This window comes from Globicephala melas, chromosome 16 (genome assembly GCF_963455315.2).
Source record: "Globicephala melas chromosome 16, mGloMel1.2, whole genome shotgun sequence".
NCBI lineage: Eukaryota > Metazoa > Chordata > Mammalia > Artiodactyla > Delphinidae > Globicephala > Globicephala melas.
Genome location: NC_083329.1, coordinates 10,884,084 through 10,901,135, shown reverse-complemented (window position 1 = coordinate 10,901,135; position 17,052 = coordinate 10,884,084). Strand labels below are relative to the sequence as shown.

The 17,052-nt window shown below is 48.8% G+C and overlaps 1 protein-coding gene across 1 annotated transcript; it reads right to left on the bottom strand.

Moving 5' to 3' along the window:
* Positions 1 to 10,420: 10,420 nt before the first annotated feature.
* On the bottom strand, positions 10,421 to 15,698 carry LOC132593667 (uncharacterized). The gene is given in 2 exon segments (XM_060286740.2): positions 10,421 to 13,013; positions 13,015 to 15,698. Coding segments are annotated over 2 exon segments (5,277 nt in total).
* Positions 15,699 to 17,052: the final 1,354 nt, after the last annotated feature.

The window sequence follows — 17,052 nt, the reverse complement described above, 5'->3', positions numbered from 1 at the left end:
GATCGGCCCTGTTTGGGTTATGTGACTCTTCCTGAGCCCATCGCCGTCTCCAGGAGCTACAGCCGCTGTGAGGAGGATGTGCGGCCTCCTGCCTGACAGCTCTACACTGGAGGCAGGTGAGAGCCAGTGCTGTGCCCCTAAATGTCCAACAGCCTTTTCTGGTGTAGGGGCATGGGAAGCCCTAATTTGTGTCATTTACTGATTTCTGTGGGGTAGTTATTCCCACCTGGCTGATTTCAGGCTACCAACATGCTGTCCCTGATACCAAAAATCAGCCTTTGTACAGCGACACCAAGTTTAATCTCGGAGACAGAGTTTGGGTGAAGTAGAAAAGAATAGCTTTATTGCTTTGCCAGGCAAAGGGGGCCACAGCAGGCTAATTCCCTCAAAACTGTGTGTCCCAACCTGGGGAAGGAGAGGTGGTGGTTTGTGGCAAGTCTTATAGTCAAGGGGCAGGGTTGCCGATAAGGATCAGGGTGCCTGCAGGGCCTGCGTTCCTTCAATCTGGAGATCATCTTGTGTCAGGTGGTCTCATGATGGGCTTCTGTGGTTCTCTCGAGGTTATTGAATTGTGACCTTCTCTCTGGAATGAAGAATGCTTCATCAAGTAGTTAATGTCTTCCATTTGGTTAGGGTTTTAGTTCTACAGAAGAGCTCAAAGATATTGTTATGTACATCCCTTGAGGAGGAACCAGGCCCTGCCCCAAGGCTGTACTATTGTTTCTTGACTGCTCCTCCTTTGTCTCCTCAACCCCTCCCTTCCTTGATTAGTAACTACTTGAACCTGCCCTTTGGAGCCCAGGGAAGGTCATGGAGGCTGAATGAAGCCTATTTCCTACAAACAAGAAACGGGGTACACAGAAAGGCTCCTGTGCCCAGGAGCCCCACAGGGTTCGGCTTGATTTCATCCCTAAGGTGGAGTTGGGAAGGAATGCACAGTAGCACAGCCTTCTAGAGCATTCTCTCTGTGTTGATACAATAGATGTAAGTAACCCCAAGAGCATAGATGATTGATTGTTAGTAAAATAATTAGGACGTGATGAGTTTTGAGAAGCCATTGCCTTTGTTTTTCTATAATTTGTTTAATTGTAAATTTATATAACTTGGATTTTAAATAGTGACTGTGGTTAAAATTTAGCTCACAAAATTCCTGAAAATGTAATGGTCACCTCTCTTGTCTGGTATAAGCTAGGTCCAGCACACCACTGGTCAGAACCCAAGAGGGCAGAACAAGAGTGGTGTGTGCCGTCTCCTTTCCATTTTCCCTCCCACTCCCGGGTGGGGACAGTATCAAATTGACTTCTGAGTGCTCCCTTAGGTGGCTCATCAGGGTTGATGGGTATTAATAGTCCAGCAGTCCACATCCTTGTAAACACCCTGCAGCCTGTGGCCACCTGCTTTTGAACAGTTCATTGTCAGGTAGAGCTCAGATGTGGGAATAGAGCATTAGTAGCCTTTGGGCATAAAGTAGAGTTCAACATAAATTTCTCAGTAAAGAGAGATAGCATTATTTTACTTAAGTGAGTTTCACAACATTTGAACTAACCTAACCTCTTGCTGGCGCCCAGCTGGTCAGAATGAAAAGTTGTTTGTTGAAAAGCATTTTTACTTATAAAAATTCACATGTAGAAGGAATATTGAACATGTGCCTATTAATCCTTTCTTCACTGTTCACAGTATCTTGCTTTGCTTGAATTCACTGGGAAGGAGTAATACTTTGCACCCACTGTTTACCCCACCCCTGAAGCTTTCCTCCAGCTTAGGGGGCCTGCGGCTGGCAGCAGGGAGTCCGGTAGGAAGCTGCTGTGTCAGTCTCCAGACAAGAGATGACAGAAGCCTCATCTTGATTGTGGCAGTCGGGGTGGGGAGGGGACCTGATGTTAGGTTGAGCCACAACAGTGACCCCGGGATCTAACTTTTAGCTGAAGAGCATAGGACAGTGATTTGTATGCTTCGAAAATGTAAATCACTTGGGTGTGAATGTACTCTGTACGCGAATAAATTTAACACATTTCTTGGGAAAAGCTATTTAACAACAAGAACTGAAGATACTATTTTATAACAAAAGTCAGATCCACTCCAACTCCTACTATGCTGCATAAAAATTTCACTTACATTTTGTACTGTAGGATTTCGAGGTGCAAAAGTAATGAAGCATGATTTTGCTGGGGATGTTTTCAATAGGTAAAGTTAAGAGAACTTGTGGCTTAAAAAAAATCAGTGCACACATAGTAGGTGCTATGTCTCAGTAAATATGCACTTGGAGATGATTTGTTGTCTACAAGGTACCTTGTAAAGGTCAACATTTAGACATTAAATCCATTTTAGAGGCTGCAATAAAAGAAAACCCCTAGGGCAGCTTGCTTAAAAAAGAATAGTAATGTAACAAAGCTGTGTTGCTTTCCTCTTTTTTTTTTTTTTAAGAACAGAGTCAGAGAAAAGGGGCTTCAAATGCTTGGTTATTTATTTATTTATTTATTTATTTATGGCTCTGTTGGGTCTTCATTTCTGTGCGAGGGCTTTCTCTAGTTGTGGCAAGCGGGGGCCACTCTTCATCGCGGTCCATGGGCCTCTCACTATCGCGGCCTCTCTTGTTGCGGAGCACAGGCTCCAGACACGCAGGCTCAGTAGTTGTGGCTCACGGGCCTAGTTGCTCCGCGGCATGTGGGATCTTCCCAGACCAGGGCTCGAACCTGTGTCCCCTGCGTTAGCAGGCAGATTCTCAACCACTGCGCCACCAGGGAAGCCCTGCTTTCCTCTTGACTTGGTTGAAACCAGCAGATCATTTCTTCTGTGGAGACTGGGTCACCTTTTCATCTAGAGAACAGAGTGGTCAGATAGGGACCAACATAAGGTATAAATTCAAAAAAGACACCCAGTGTTTCCGCCAGAAGCAACACAGCTCCGGCTAAATAATGTTCTCATGATGTCTATTAAATACAAGTTGAAGGATGAAAGAATAATCCTTTAGTGCCGTTGAGAAACTGTTGAAAGTCTTTCTAATGTCAATCAAAAGCACTACAATGTACATCCTTGTAAACCACCAGCAAAAACCCTTCAGATGCACCCTAGAACTATCTTTATAAAGTGAAACCTTCTTGGGAATATGGAAATTTACCAGCAACATCTAACAGATCAATGACTGAATTTTTAAAAAGTGGCTGGTACATCTTTCCTTAGATCTTATTTGTTTCCATCAAGTTAATGAATTAGTATCAATTTTCTATTTTCAGATTTGGCTTTGGGGTTCCAGTAAATTCTGCTTCTAAAGCAACATGGTCAGATATTAGTGCTAGTTTATGTTTATGATAACAACTCTCACTGGTTGTCACTGGCTGGGTTCCAGGCAATGTGTTAGAAGTTTATGTGTGTTCTCTGTGACATACAGACCATATTTCATATATGAGGTCACTGAGTCTCATAGAAGCTAGGTAACCCCCAAAGTCAAGAAACAATGCCTTTGGGCTTTGAACCCACATGCCTCACCCTGGAATTTGTCATCTTAATTACTGCCTTATGTTGATTGCCCTGTTGAGTGATAATGCTACCCAACACATGTGGTGTACTTTGTAGTTTGCAAAGTGCTTTACCAAACACTGTCTAATTTGAGCATAATTCCATGAATGTGGTGATGCAGAATTATTCTTTTTTTTTCTTTTATAGATAACCAACAAAGACCAACTGTATAGCACAGGGAACAATACTCAATATCTTGTAATAACCTATAAAGGAAAAGGATCTGAAAAAGAATATATATATATATATATATATATGTGTGTGTGTGTATATAACTGAATCACTATGCTGTACACCTGAAACTAACACAACACTTGAATAAAATTTTTTAAATGTTTGAAAAATATTTTTAACACTTTTACCCATTTAAAGAACTGTGATGTTTTTATTTGTAAAGTGCCATTATTCTGTTTTTGATTTGATAAAAATGACATAAAGAACACAAAAGCCTCAAAACCAAGGGAAGTATTCTAAGTTGGCCATACAGATGATTAGAAATGGCCTTTATTATTTTTTTTGAATTTTATTTATTTTTTTTATACAGCAGGTTCTTACTAGTTATCTATTTTATACATATTAGTGTTGGTAATGTAGAATTATTCTTAATCTCTGCAGTACTCATTTAAATTATTGACCTCCTTTATCCACAGAGAGAAAGTGAAATGATTGAGTTCCAGAGCGAAGGGTGTGTGCACAGTCACCCTGGGATGACAGTGGTTTCAGCGGGGGGCTCTCTCTTTGACTGTGTCTCTCCCCATCTCTCTGTTAAGATGGTCGCCATGTTTGGCATCACACCCAGATGTTAGTCTCCATTATTTGCTGGCTGATTGCTCTGTTGTTTTCGACAGTGTTTTGGGGCATCAGTTGCTCCATCTCTGATACAACTTAATTAGGGCAGGGGTAGTTTTTGAGGCCAGTCTTTGAGGTTTGTTTTGACCTCAGTAGGGCTCTTCTTAGCTATCTCTTTTCCTGGTTCTCTCTGGTGAACTAGCCGGCCTGTGGTTTAGCTTCCTGCAATTAAATAAGAGAGGCTACCAGTCTCCTCTTATTTTCTGATGATCAAAATCTCCATTGTTTCCAAGAGCACTCTTAGGCCTGAACTTTCCCACACTCTGTTTCAAATAAAATAATTTCCTTTGGGGACTGCTTCCTCCCCCAGAAAGCTCTGAGCACTACTCCATGCACTGGGTGGGCAGTAGCCTCTGGTCTTCTCAGCTTGCCTCCCTCAGTGTGGAGTCTCTGCCCTCTGAGTGAGGAGGGGGCAGGTGCAATTGGGGCCCCAGTATTCTTGGCTTGATAAGCTCGGGTTAGAGCATCCATCCTATGAATGGGAGATGTGCAGAGGACAGGAGCCCCGATCTCTTGACTGAACTCACCAGGAATTTACCCTCTTCAGCTGTAGTTGGAGGCACTAGAAACGCTGGCAGCCTTCTCCTCCCAGTGCCCTGTACCCCTTGTTTAGGAGCTGAGGGGAGAGGACGCCCTCTTCTTGCCCAGAGTGGATGGGTGGAGGTGGGGGCTGAACTGGGGGGGGAGGGAGGGGATCGTGGCTCAGGTGCCACAGTCTTAGCAAGTTGTAGTAGATTTTCTTGAATAAGTGTTTCTTCACTTGCTATGTACCCTTAGGACAATTTTCAGAGACTTTAAATGGTCATTTGTTTTGAAATAGTTTTCATCAGTTATGCTTGTTTCATTGGGGAGTGGGGCTGCAGAGCTCCTCACATTGCTATCCCAGGAGTGGACTCCCCAGTACTCCTCTTGCATGTCCATTTTACAGATGAGAAATCTGAGGCACAGAGCGGTTTAGCAACTTGCCTAAGGTTACACAGTAAATAGCAAAGCTGGGCTACAAAACCGTGTAGTCTGACTCCTGAGTTTGCACTGGGCTGAAAGGAAGAAAGTTTCTGCAGGAGATGGCACATCCATATCTTCAGGTGGAGGAGAGGATCAAGGGTAGGAAGCTAAACTTAATTGCAGGAAGTTCCTATTGGGAACTGTAATAGGAACTTCGATGCCCGTCCAGACACATCTGTGTGCTGAGACCTGTGCCACTTAATGCTGACTTTCTTTGATCAGCCCCATGGCATCCTCAGGGGAGCCTGTGCATGTGGAAATGGATTCTGCCTAAGCTAGTATTCCTGTCCCCCTGTGGATGACAAGCACCGCACAGAAATCTCAGGTGCTTCTCTTTAATTGACATCTTTGTCTCTGCAGTCAGGGATTCGAGCTGAACAGAAGGTGGTTTGGTGCAGATCTTTCATGCAGGCCCTAATTGACAGTCTCCTCCTGAGATGCCTCCTGCTCCAGCCACCTCCCAGGGCCTGGCCTGGGCTTGTCTCTTCGTCATCAAAAATGTCGCAGCCTGTCCCTTCCTCCCTCCCTCCTGGCTCACAGCCTTCTAAGCAGGGAGCTTGCAGACATGGGACTGTAATGTTATGTGAGAGTGTGGAGCACATTGTAGGCCATTGGATAGCACCCTCCTGGAGACCCCAAACCTTTCCCTAGTGAGAGGAGGCCAGTGATGAGAATTTCAAACCATAGTGACTGCTGGAAAAATCTTTTGGGGTGGGTAGAACTCTGTGGCATCTGCCTGCCTCCAGAAACATGTGTTACCTATTTTATAGAGAGCTGCTTAGATGTCCAGTAGCCGTCTCAGCAACATGTGTCCACGGCTGAACTCTTGACCTTCAACCCCAACCTGTTCTTCCTGCTGTCTTTCCTTCTTACTCTTAACACCCCTCTCTGTGCCACTTGCATCCAATCCATCAACAAGTCTGCTCTAAAGCATGTTTCGGATCTCCTTCCCTCCAGCTCCACTGCTGCCATTATCACAGGCCAGCACTGTCTGGCATCTAGACTACCCAGTAGCCACCGAACTGGTCGCCCCACTTATTTTCTTGCCCCTCCCCCATCCATTCTCTACCCAGCTGCTAATCATTTAAAAAAACGTGAATCAGACCACATTCCCCCTGCTTAGAAGCCTTTCATGGCTTTCCAAAGCACATAGAACACAATCTCAAACTTCTTACCATGGCTTGAAAGGCCTGTGGCATCCAGGCCCTAGCCTGGGTTCACACGATGAAACTGGAAGAGAGGCTACTCTCCCCATTTTATGGTCTGTAGCATTAATGTCACCTGCAAAGTCCCTTTGACGGTGCAACAAAATGTATCACAGGTTATATGGATTAGGGTTTAAATATCTCTGGAGGCCCCACTGCCTACCACACAGGCAGAGGGAACAATACACGCAAAGGTCTTGGCATAGAAACTAAAATAAGGTCAGTGTGGGCAGAGGAGAGTAAATGGGAGAGCAAGGAAGAAGCAAGTGGGAGAGCAAGGAAGAACTGGGTCGGCCCAGGCTGGAGGGGTAGCTAGGGCCTGGATGCCACAGGCCTTTCAAGCCATGGTAAGAAGTTTGAGATTGTGTTCTATGTGCTTTGGAAAGCCATGAAAGGCTTCTAAGCAGGGGGAATGTGGTCTGATTCACGTTTTTTTAATGATTAGCAGCTGGGTAGAGAATGGATGGGGGAGGGGCAAGAAAATAAGTGGGGCGACCAGTTCGGTGGCTACTGGGTAGTCTAGATGCCAGACAGTTCTGGCCTGTGATAATGGCGGCAGTGGAGTGTGAACCCTTTATAGCAGAAAATGTCCTCCAGCTGGGGGCAGGAGGGATGCAGTAGAAGAAGTCAGAGAGAGTCGACGTGTGAGAAGGACTCAATGCACTGTTTAAGGACAGAAAGGGCAACAGTATGAGGAATCCTGGCAGCCTAAGGAGTTGAGAGAGGCTCCTGGCCAGTGACCAGCAAGGAGACAGGAGCTCAGCCCTCCAACCTCAAGCAAGTTCTGCCGAAGACCTGAGTGAGCTTAGCAGCTGATTCTACTCTCACAGGCTTCAGATAACAGCCTGGCTCGCTGACACCTGGATCTGGGCCTTGTAAGACCTGGAGCAGAAAAACCAGCAGATGCCCTGGATTCTGACCTACAGAACTGCCAGATGATAAATTTGTGTTGTTTTGAGCTGCTCGGTTTGTGATAATTTGAACGGCAGCAATAGAAAATGAATAGAGTCTCTTAAACTGTCCTCGTTTCTTTTTATTCTAGAAGACATACAGATGGTCAAAAGGCACATGAAAAGATGCTCAACATCTCTAATTATTAGAGAAATGCAAACCAAAAGTACAGCGAGGTATCACCTCACACCAGTCAGAATGGCCATCATCAACAAGTCTACAAATAATAAATGCTGGAGAGGGTGTGGAGAAAGAGGGAACCCTCCTGCACTGTTGGTGGGAATGTAAATTGATGCAGCCACTATGGAGAACGGTATGGAGGTTCCTTAAAAAACTAAAAAATAGAGCTATACCATATGATCCTGCAATCTCACTCCTGGGCATATATCTGGAGAAAACGATAATTTGAAAAGATACTGAAATGCCCAAGGTCGCGAGGCCCCTCCACAAGACCACCAGAGTCGAGAGTCAAAGCCAAACGGCAAGGGTCATTTATTGCAGGTTCGAACCTGGACCTCCGCGCACTCGTTGCCGGTGACGCTAAGAAGTCCCGATGGAGTTTAGTTCAGCTCTTTTATAGACAAGTACAAACAAGTTCGGGTCGTTTTGCGGGGCTTTCCAGGGGTGGGGAGTACTGATTGGTTGATTTTTGAACAAAGACACTAGTCGCCGTCTGATTGGTTGGACGGTTGCAGGTTGACTTTTGAACAAAGACACTAGTCGCCGTCTGATTGGTTGGACGGTTGCAGGTTGACTTTTGAACAAAGACACTAGTCGCCGTCTGATTGGTTGGACGGTTGCAGGTTGACTTGAACAAAGACACTAGTCGCCGTCTGATTGGTTGGACGGTTGCGGGGGGGGGGGTGTCTGCAAGCGTAATTACAGAAGCGAGAGCGGCTAGTTAAGTTTCGGTTTCCTGAGGTTTCGTTTCTCAATTGGAAATACTTAAGACGGGGCCATGGTCACAAAAAGAAATAGTGCAAACAGGAAGACTGATGCAACCTTAGCAGTGCTGCGGCCTCCGCCAGCCCAACGGCAGGGCGGCGGGAGGCTGTGCGCCCAACCTCAGGCGGCGCTCCGAAATGTGGCAAGCCCAGCGCCGCGCCCTGGAATGGCCCCTTTTCGGCCCTTTTCCTCCGGGAGGAACAGAAAAGAAACTCCAGGAAAGGCACAAATTGAATGCAGGGCGTCAACTCAGTCCTATTCCCACCAAAGTAGAACATAGCCCCCTCATTCCCCCCTTTCTCATGAACCAGAGGAGCCAATCTTGGGTCCTCAAGGCTCAGTTTCTTCAATTTCTGAGGCCTCGCAGGGCTGATATTGTGTTCTTAATATCATTAGCTGGACTGTATTTATTCTTTGGCGAACAAAATCCATGACTTTACTGAGTATACAGGGGCCTATAGTGAGGAGGAGAAGGAGGCATAGTAGAGGGCCCAGGATGGGGAGGAGGAAGGGGAGCATCCCATGAAATCCTGACCAAAGGGGATTATCCGATAATTCCTGCCGGCGGCGAGCTAGGTCTTCCTGGAGCTGGTGGATCTTGGTTCTTACAATGCCTGATTTATTTGCATAGAAACAACATTTTTCTTTTAGGGCGAGGCATATTCCACCCTGTTCAGCTGTCAGCAAGTCTAAGCCCCTCCTATTTTGTAGGACTACCTCGGCCAGTGAATCTAATTGGTCCTGTAAGTCCTGAATGGTACCAGAGAGGGCTTCTACATCTTCTATTGCCTAGACAGCTGACTATAGGAGTGAAGGGAGACCCCAAGACCTGTACTCCCTGTGGCCACAGCTCCTGTAATTCCTAATCGTACCAGGAGGGGTATGACTGTAATGGCTCGTTTGGTTCTCCCTGCCCAGAGGTCAAAGCTGGGAATGGGCAATGGGGTGTCTCCCGAGATCAGGTCTACATTGGGGAGGAGGGTGGCTAGGGTGCAGACCCTTGTCCAGTTCGGGGGTAAATAGGTGTATGCTAGGTTATTTCCACAGACAAAGACAGTGGTATTAGGACTACAGAGGGAGGAGTTCACGGGGATATATTGACTACATCCAGTGGATGAAAGGATTCCCAAGTCAATACTGGCGTTAGAGAGGGAATCGTTCTTGACAAAGCATGAGGTATTAAAGGTGGTTGAAAATTTTGAAAATTGTATGGGGAACGGCTCGGGGAGTGAAGTAGGGTTACATTGTTCGCTGATGTTTAAATTGGCGAAGGTGGGGATGGCTATAGGGCGGGGCGGTCCTTGAGGAAGGCAGAGCCAGCAATCCTGTGCTAAGTTGGGGTTGGTGGCATTCAAAAGCGCAAAAGTAGCTTCTAGTATAGTCATGGTCTGGGAGTCCAATTCAGAGGGATTGACCTTAGGGAGAATTAGGGGGTGGTAGCTGAGCTGTGGGTACAGATGCCGATAGACCTCTTCTATTTGTCTTCGGGTTTCTATCTGGCGCACTGCGTCCTGGGGCCCCCCACCGTCTGACATATGTGTGGGGGCCCTGGTATTCCAGCATACCGGGGTCCCGGGGATGCCAGTGCATCCAGCTGAAGGTATTTATTATCATCACTAATGTTGGGGCTTTTATTATTCTGTAGTATGGCTGTGAAATAAGTCTTGTTATTGGCCCCTATACATTGCTGGTAAGAGGAATAGCACATGCTATGCATTGATTCCTGGAAGGTAGAACAGGGGCAAGTGGCTCGAGGGGGGAGTGGCTTAGGCTTATGGTAGCATTGCCAGCTTTGAGAGGCCCCGGTAACCCTATATTCCTGTACAAGATACGCAGTTATGCCCCCGCAGTCCTGCATATGAGTATACCCTCGGGGAACAACAGGAGTCTCCATAGTACCTCCCCTGCACTCGCACGGTGCACCATATAGTTGTTGTATTAAAGTATTCTTATCGGGGGGAGGGCTGAGTCCTCCCCTCGTGGCCCGAGGGTTGAGGGTTAGGACTATCATTAGGGCTATCAGCAGTACCTTGGTCATCATGGGGGAGGGTACGGCGCAAGGTCAGTTTGAGGGGATTGTCCTTACTCCGGTCAACAATCCAGGTGACGTCAGCTTTAGTGGACTTGATGAGGTCAGAAAATGGGTCCACCGGCTTGATGTGTGTGTAATGGATCCAGGCAGCTATGCTGTCCACCTTGGTGGCCGTCGGCGTTGTCAGGATGATCTGGTAAGGTCCTTTCCACCTGGGTTCTAGGGTCTCTTGTCGATGGCGTTTGACAAGGACCCAGTCACCTGGCCGGAGCTGGTGTGGAGTAGGCGGGGGTCCTGTTGCATATAGCTCTTTTAGTTTGGGCCAGATTGTCTCGTGTATCCGCTGTAAGGCTTGGAGGGAAGACAGGAGATTATTTTCTGGGTCCAATTGGATAAGGTTAGTCTTTAGGTTAGGGATGATAGGAGGAGGCCTACCATGCATTATTTCGTAGGGAGTAAATCCTAGCTTATAGGGGGAATTTCGCACCCTAAACAGAGCGTAGGGGAGTAGGACTACCCAGTTAGCGCCAGTCTCCATGGTCAATTTAGTTAAGGTCTCTTTTAGAGTTCTGTTCATCCTTTCTACCTGTCCTGAACTCTGGGGGTGGTATGCACAATGTAATTTCCAATTAGCCCCAAGTATGGAAGCCAGATCCTGACTTACCTTAGAAACGAAGGCTGGCCCGTTGTCGGACCCTATCATAACTGGAAAGCCATACCTGGGCAGGATCTCTTCTAGTAGCTTCTTAGCTACTATTTGTGCAGTCTCATTCTTGGTTGGGAATGCCTCAGTCCAACCTGAAAAGGTATCTATAAACACCAGTAAATATTTATACCCATATTTGCCAGGCTTTACCTCCGTGAAGTCCACTTCCCAGTAGGCTCCGGGCTGGTTTCCTCTCTCCCGGATGCCAGTGGTTGGCGGGTGGGTGCTGGCATTATGGAGTTGGCAGACTGCACAGTCAGCAACCAGTCGTTCAGTCTTCTCGGAGACATTTTTAATTTTAAGTCCAGTCTGCCTGATGAGATCCTGTAGCCGTCGGGCGCCCAAGCGGGTGCTACGGTGGATCCGTTCAAGGACCAGGGTTCCTAGTTTCTCAGGAAGGAGAATATTGTTCTTAGCGTCCCGCCACCATCCGTCTCTATCCTGGGTTAGAGGGAGCTTGCTCATCCACCTGATGTCATCCTCCGAGTAGTCGGGTTGGGGCAGTAGTTCCCGGGGCCCTGGATCCGGCAGTTGCAGGGGAAGTAATGGTATTGGAGTGTGTGCCGCCTTTCGAGCCGTCTGGTCTGCCAAATTGTTGCCTCGGGCGACTGGATTCGTGGGTTTTTGATGCCCCGGGCAGTGTACAATGGCTAGCTTTTTGGGTTCCCATATGGCCGCTAGCAAGGCCAGGATTTCCTCTTTGTTCTTGATGTCTTTGCCCTCTGCTGTGAGTAGTCCCCGCTCTCGGTATATTGCCCCATGTATATGTGCGGTAGCAAAAGCATACCGGCTGTCTGTGTATATGGTGGCTTTTTGGCCTTTGCTCATCTTGAGAGCTTGGGTCAGGGCAATTAATTCAGCTTTTTGGGCTGAGGTCCCCGGGGGGAGAGTCTCTGCCCATATCACCTCAGTTTCTGATGTTACCGCTGCCCCCTCATACCTCTGACCTTGCTGGACAAAGCTGCTGCCGTCAGTGAACCATGTGACTTGTGCATCCGGTAGGGGTTGGTCACGTAGGTCTTCTCGAACCCCATGGATCTGGGCCAGTACCTCTGCACAGTCATGGAGTGGGGAGTCCAAATCTGGGTCAGGTAATAGGGAGGCAGGGTTTAATGCCCGCGGCGGAGTGTAGCTGATTCTGAGGGGATTTAACAGTAGACCCTGGTAGTGGACCAGTCGAGCATTGCTCATCCATCGGTCGGGAGGCTGTTTGAGAACCCCGTCGATGGCGTGGGGGGTGGTGACATGTAACTCCTGCCCCATAGTTAGTTTGTCAGCATCCTTTACCATTAGGGCCGTGGCGGCGATCATCCGCAGGCAAGGAGGCCAGCCGGCAGCCACTGGGTTCAATTTTTTTGATAGGTAAGCAACAGGCCTGGGCCAAGGACCGAGGGGCTGGGTCAACACGGCCTTAGCTATGCCTTTGCTTTCATCCACAAAGAGGTGGAAGGGTTTGGAGACATCGGGGAGACCCAGGGCGGGTGCAGATAGCAAGGCAGTTTTGATCTGCTGAAATGACTGCTCAGCCTCCTCTGTCCATTCAAAGGGCGTCTGCTCTTTGGTGGCTAAGTATAGCGGTTTGGCCATTTCAGCAAATTTGGGTATCCATAAACGGTAGAACCCAGCTGACCCCAAAAATTCCCTCACCTGTCGAGGTGTGGTGGGTCTGGGGATGCGGAGGACGGTTTCCTTTCATGCATCTGTGAGCCATCGTTGCCCCCCTTTCAATAGGTACCCCAGGTAAGTTACCTCAGGCCTGCAGATCTGCGCTTTCTTGGCAGAGGCCCGGTATCCCAGGGTGCTGTAGGAGGTTTCTGGTTCCCTGCAGGCAGGCTTCAGCGGTCTCAGCAGCTATTAAGAGATCATCAACATACTGCAGGAGGGTTACATCGGGGTTTTGTCTCCGGTACTCACTGAGATCCTCGTGTAGGGCCTCATCAAACAAGGTAGGCGAATTTTTGAATCCTTGGGGAAGTCTGGTCCAGGTGAGTTGTCCGTTTATGCCTCTCTCGGGATCCGACCATTCGAAGGCAAAGAGTTCTTGACTTTTGGGCGCCAAGGGTAAACTAAAAAAGGCATCTTTGAGGTCCAGCACAGTATACCATTGTTTTTCTGGACAAAGGGCGCTCAAAAGAGTATATGGATTGGGCACAGTAGGATGGATGTCTATGACCCGTCTGTTAACTTCCCTCAGGTCCTGCACTGGGCGGTAGTCTTTACTGTTAGGTTTGCGGACTGGCAGCAGGGGTGTATTCCAGGCCGACTGGCAGGGACGCAGTATCCCCAGGTCAAGAAGCCGGCGAATATGAGGAGTGATACCAGTCTTGGCCTCTATGGGCATGGGATACTGTCGGACACGTGCAGGATCTGCCCCCGGTTTGATCTCTATGAATAGGGCTGGGCGATGTTTGGCTAGTCCCATCCCCCCTGTTTCTGCCCATGCTTCGGGGAACTGCTGAAGCCATGACTCTATATCTTGATTTTGGGAGGGTGGTTCCTGGTGAAGTCGGTACTCATCTTCCAAGTTCAGGGTGAGCACAGATATGGGTTGGTCGTGAGGGTCTGTTACGATTGGCCCCTCTGGCCGAAAATGAATTTGTGCTCCCATTTTAGTGAGTAAGTCTCTCCCCAATAAGGGGCAAGGGCTATCGGGAATGACCAGAAAGGTATGGGTTACCCTTCCCGTGCCCAAGTCCACAGTTCTCTGAGTGGTCCAAAGGTAACGTTTAACTCCCGTAGCTCCCTGGACCCAGGAGGATTTGTTAGAAACTTTCCCGTGGGGCTTAACCAAGACCGAATGCTGTGCCCCTGTATCCACCAGGAATGGGACTGGTTTCCCCTCCACTTGTAGGGTTACCCTGGGTTCGGGGAGGGGGTCCGAACCCCATCCCCCCTACTCTGCATCATGTGTAAATAGGACTGGGGTGGCCTTCGGTTGCCATTGCCTCTGGTTGGGGCGCGGCTGCCTTTTCTTGGGACATTCCCGAGCCCAGTGGCCCTTTTCCTTGCAATAGGCACATTGATCTCTGTCCAATGGTCGCCTGGGAGGTCGAGTGGCTGGGGGGCCCTCTTGGTCTTTCTGAACAATGGCGGCCAGGACCTTAGTCATTTTCTCAGTGGCTTTAAGTTGTTTATCCTCTGGGGCGTCTCGGTTATTAAAGACGCGCTGGGCGATACGGAGTAGATCCTGTATCTGTTTGCCCTCCAGATCTTTTAACTTCTGGAGTTTCTTTTTAATATCAGGGGCTGCCTGGTTAACGAAGGACATTACAATGGCAGCCTGATTTTCGGGGGCCTCTGGATCCATAGGGGTATACTGCCTAAAGGCTTCCATTAATCTTTCTAAATAAGAGGAGGGACTTTCCGTTTTACCTTGTACAATTGAATATACCTTGGCCAAATTAGTGGGCTTGCGCGCGGCAGCCCGGAGACCCGCCATTAGAGTCTGGCAATAAATGAGCAGTCGTCCCCTACCTTCTCCGGTGTTATAGTCCCATTCATCCTGCGGGGGGCGAGTTAAGGGAAAGGCTGCATTGATGAGGTCAGGGTTAGCGGTGGGTTGACCATCATCTCCAGGAATCAGTTTTCTCGCCTCCAGCTGGATTCGCTCCCGTTCTTCGGTAGTGAATAGGATCCGGAGGAGCTGTTGGCAGTCATCCCAGGTGGGCTGATGAGTGAACATAACGCTATCTAGAAGAGCTATCAAGTCTTTAGGATTATCAGAGAAGCGGGCATTCTGGGTTTTTCAATTATATAAGTCACTGGTAGAGAATGGCCAATACTGGAGTCGGGGGTTGCCTGTCTCATCGGGAGGGCCTATTTCTCGCAGGGGTAGGGCTATGGTGGAATCAGGATGGCGGAGCCCTGGGTCGCGCTGAGTGCGTCCAAGAGTGCGCCCAGCCGGCCCATGGGAATTATTTTCATTGGGCAGGAGGACCGGTAGTGCCTCTGCCTCTCGGTCCTCCGGTTCTGGCCTGGGTGGCCCTCCGGGAGGGGCCACAGGAGGTTCTACCAAGGGGAGAGGAGCAGGAAGGGGGACCGGTTGTGGGGCCAAAGGAGGAGGTTGATATGGGGGGGGGTCTAGGAGAAGGAGGTCTTGGCTGTCAGGGAGTATGGGTGCAGTTGGGGTCTGAGGCTTGGGAGGTTTAGTTGGTCGGGCCGCAAGGATCTTACATGACCCTGATGACAAAAAGGGGGTCATCCAGGGAGGAGGGTTTTCTACCAGGTCCTGCCATACCAGGATGTAGGGGATCTGGTCCGGATGGCCTTCTTTTCCTGGCAAGAAAACTCTAGATTTAACTTTTAGGATTATAGGAAGACAAAAGGTACCCTCGGTGGGCCAGCCAACCCCGAAAGTTGGCCATTCAGAGCGGCAGAAGGTAATTAGTTTTCTTCTCCGGATGGCCAGACTGAAGTTGTGTCCTCGGGACTTTACATCCCCGAAATTAGCGAGAAGGAGGGAGAGGGGGGTACTCTGTGCTTGGCCCATGTCTAGGTCCTGGAAGAGATTGGTTAGAAAAGGTTACTCTGAAAACAAAAGTGATTAAGAGCAGTCCCAATAGCGGAGCCTGTAAAAGGAGGAAGGGGAGGTTATCGCGTGCGCGCTTCAGATGGGCTGTCAGCCCCAGATGGGTCGTGGTGGACGTCGCCAACCACACCCGACTAGGTGTCCTATAGCGCGTCCGCCAGGACCGTCCTAGTCCCCAAAACAGAAGGTACCCTGAGCCGGCTTACTTACCGATCGGTTGTCAGCGATGACCCGTTGACCTGATGTCTGGTGGGCTTGGGGGCATCCCGGACGAGCCCCCAAATGAAATGCCCAAGGTCGCGAGGCCCCTCCACAAGACCACCAGAGTCGAGAGTCAAAGCCAAACGGCAAGGGTCATTTATTGCAGGTTCGAACCTGGACCTCCGCGCACTCGTTGCCGGTGACGCTAAGAGGTTCCGATGGAGTTTAGTTCAGCTCTTTTATAGACAAGTACAAACAAGTTCGGGTCGTTTTGCGGGGCTTTCCAGGGGTGGGGAGTACTGATTGGTTGATTTTTGAACAAAGACACTAGTCGCCGTCTGATTGGTTGGACGGTTGCAGGTTGACTTTTGAACAAAGACACTAGTCGCCGTCTGATTGGTTGGACGGTTGCAGGTTGACTTTTGAACAAAGACACTAGTCGCCGTCTGATTGGTTGGACGGTTGCAGGTTGACTTTTGAACAAAGACACTAGTCGCCGTCTGATTGGTTGGACGGTTGCGGCGGGGGGGGGGGGGGTCAGCAAGCGTAATTACAGAAGCGAGAGCAGCTAGTTAAGTTTCGGTTTCCTGAGGTTTCGTTTCTCAATTGGAAATACTTAAGACGGGGCCATGGTCACAAAAAGAAATAGTGCAAACAGGAAGACTGATGCAACCCTAGCAGTGCTGCGGCCTCCACCAGCCCAACGGCAGGGCGGCGGGAGGCTGTGCGCCCAACCTCAGGCGGCGCTCCGAAATGTGGCAAGCCCAGCGCCGCGCCCTGGAATGGCCCCTTTTCGGCCCTTTTCCTCCGGGAGGAACAGAAAAGAAACTCCAGGAAAGGCACAAATTGAATGCAGGGCGTCAACTCAGTCCTATTCCCACCAAAGTAGAACATAGCCCCGTCAATACATGCACCCCGATGTTCAGTGCAGCACTATGTACAATAGCCAAGCCATGGAAGCACCCTAAAAGTCCATTGACAGAGGAATGGATAAAGAAGATGTGGTATATTTATACAATGGAATATTACTCAGCCATAAAAAAGAACGAAATAATGCCATTTGCAGCAACATGGATGAACCTAGAGATTATCATACTAAGTGAAGGAAGCCAAT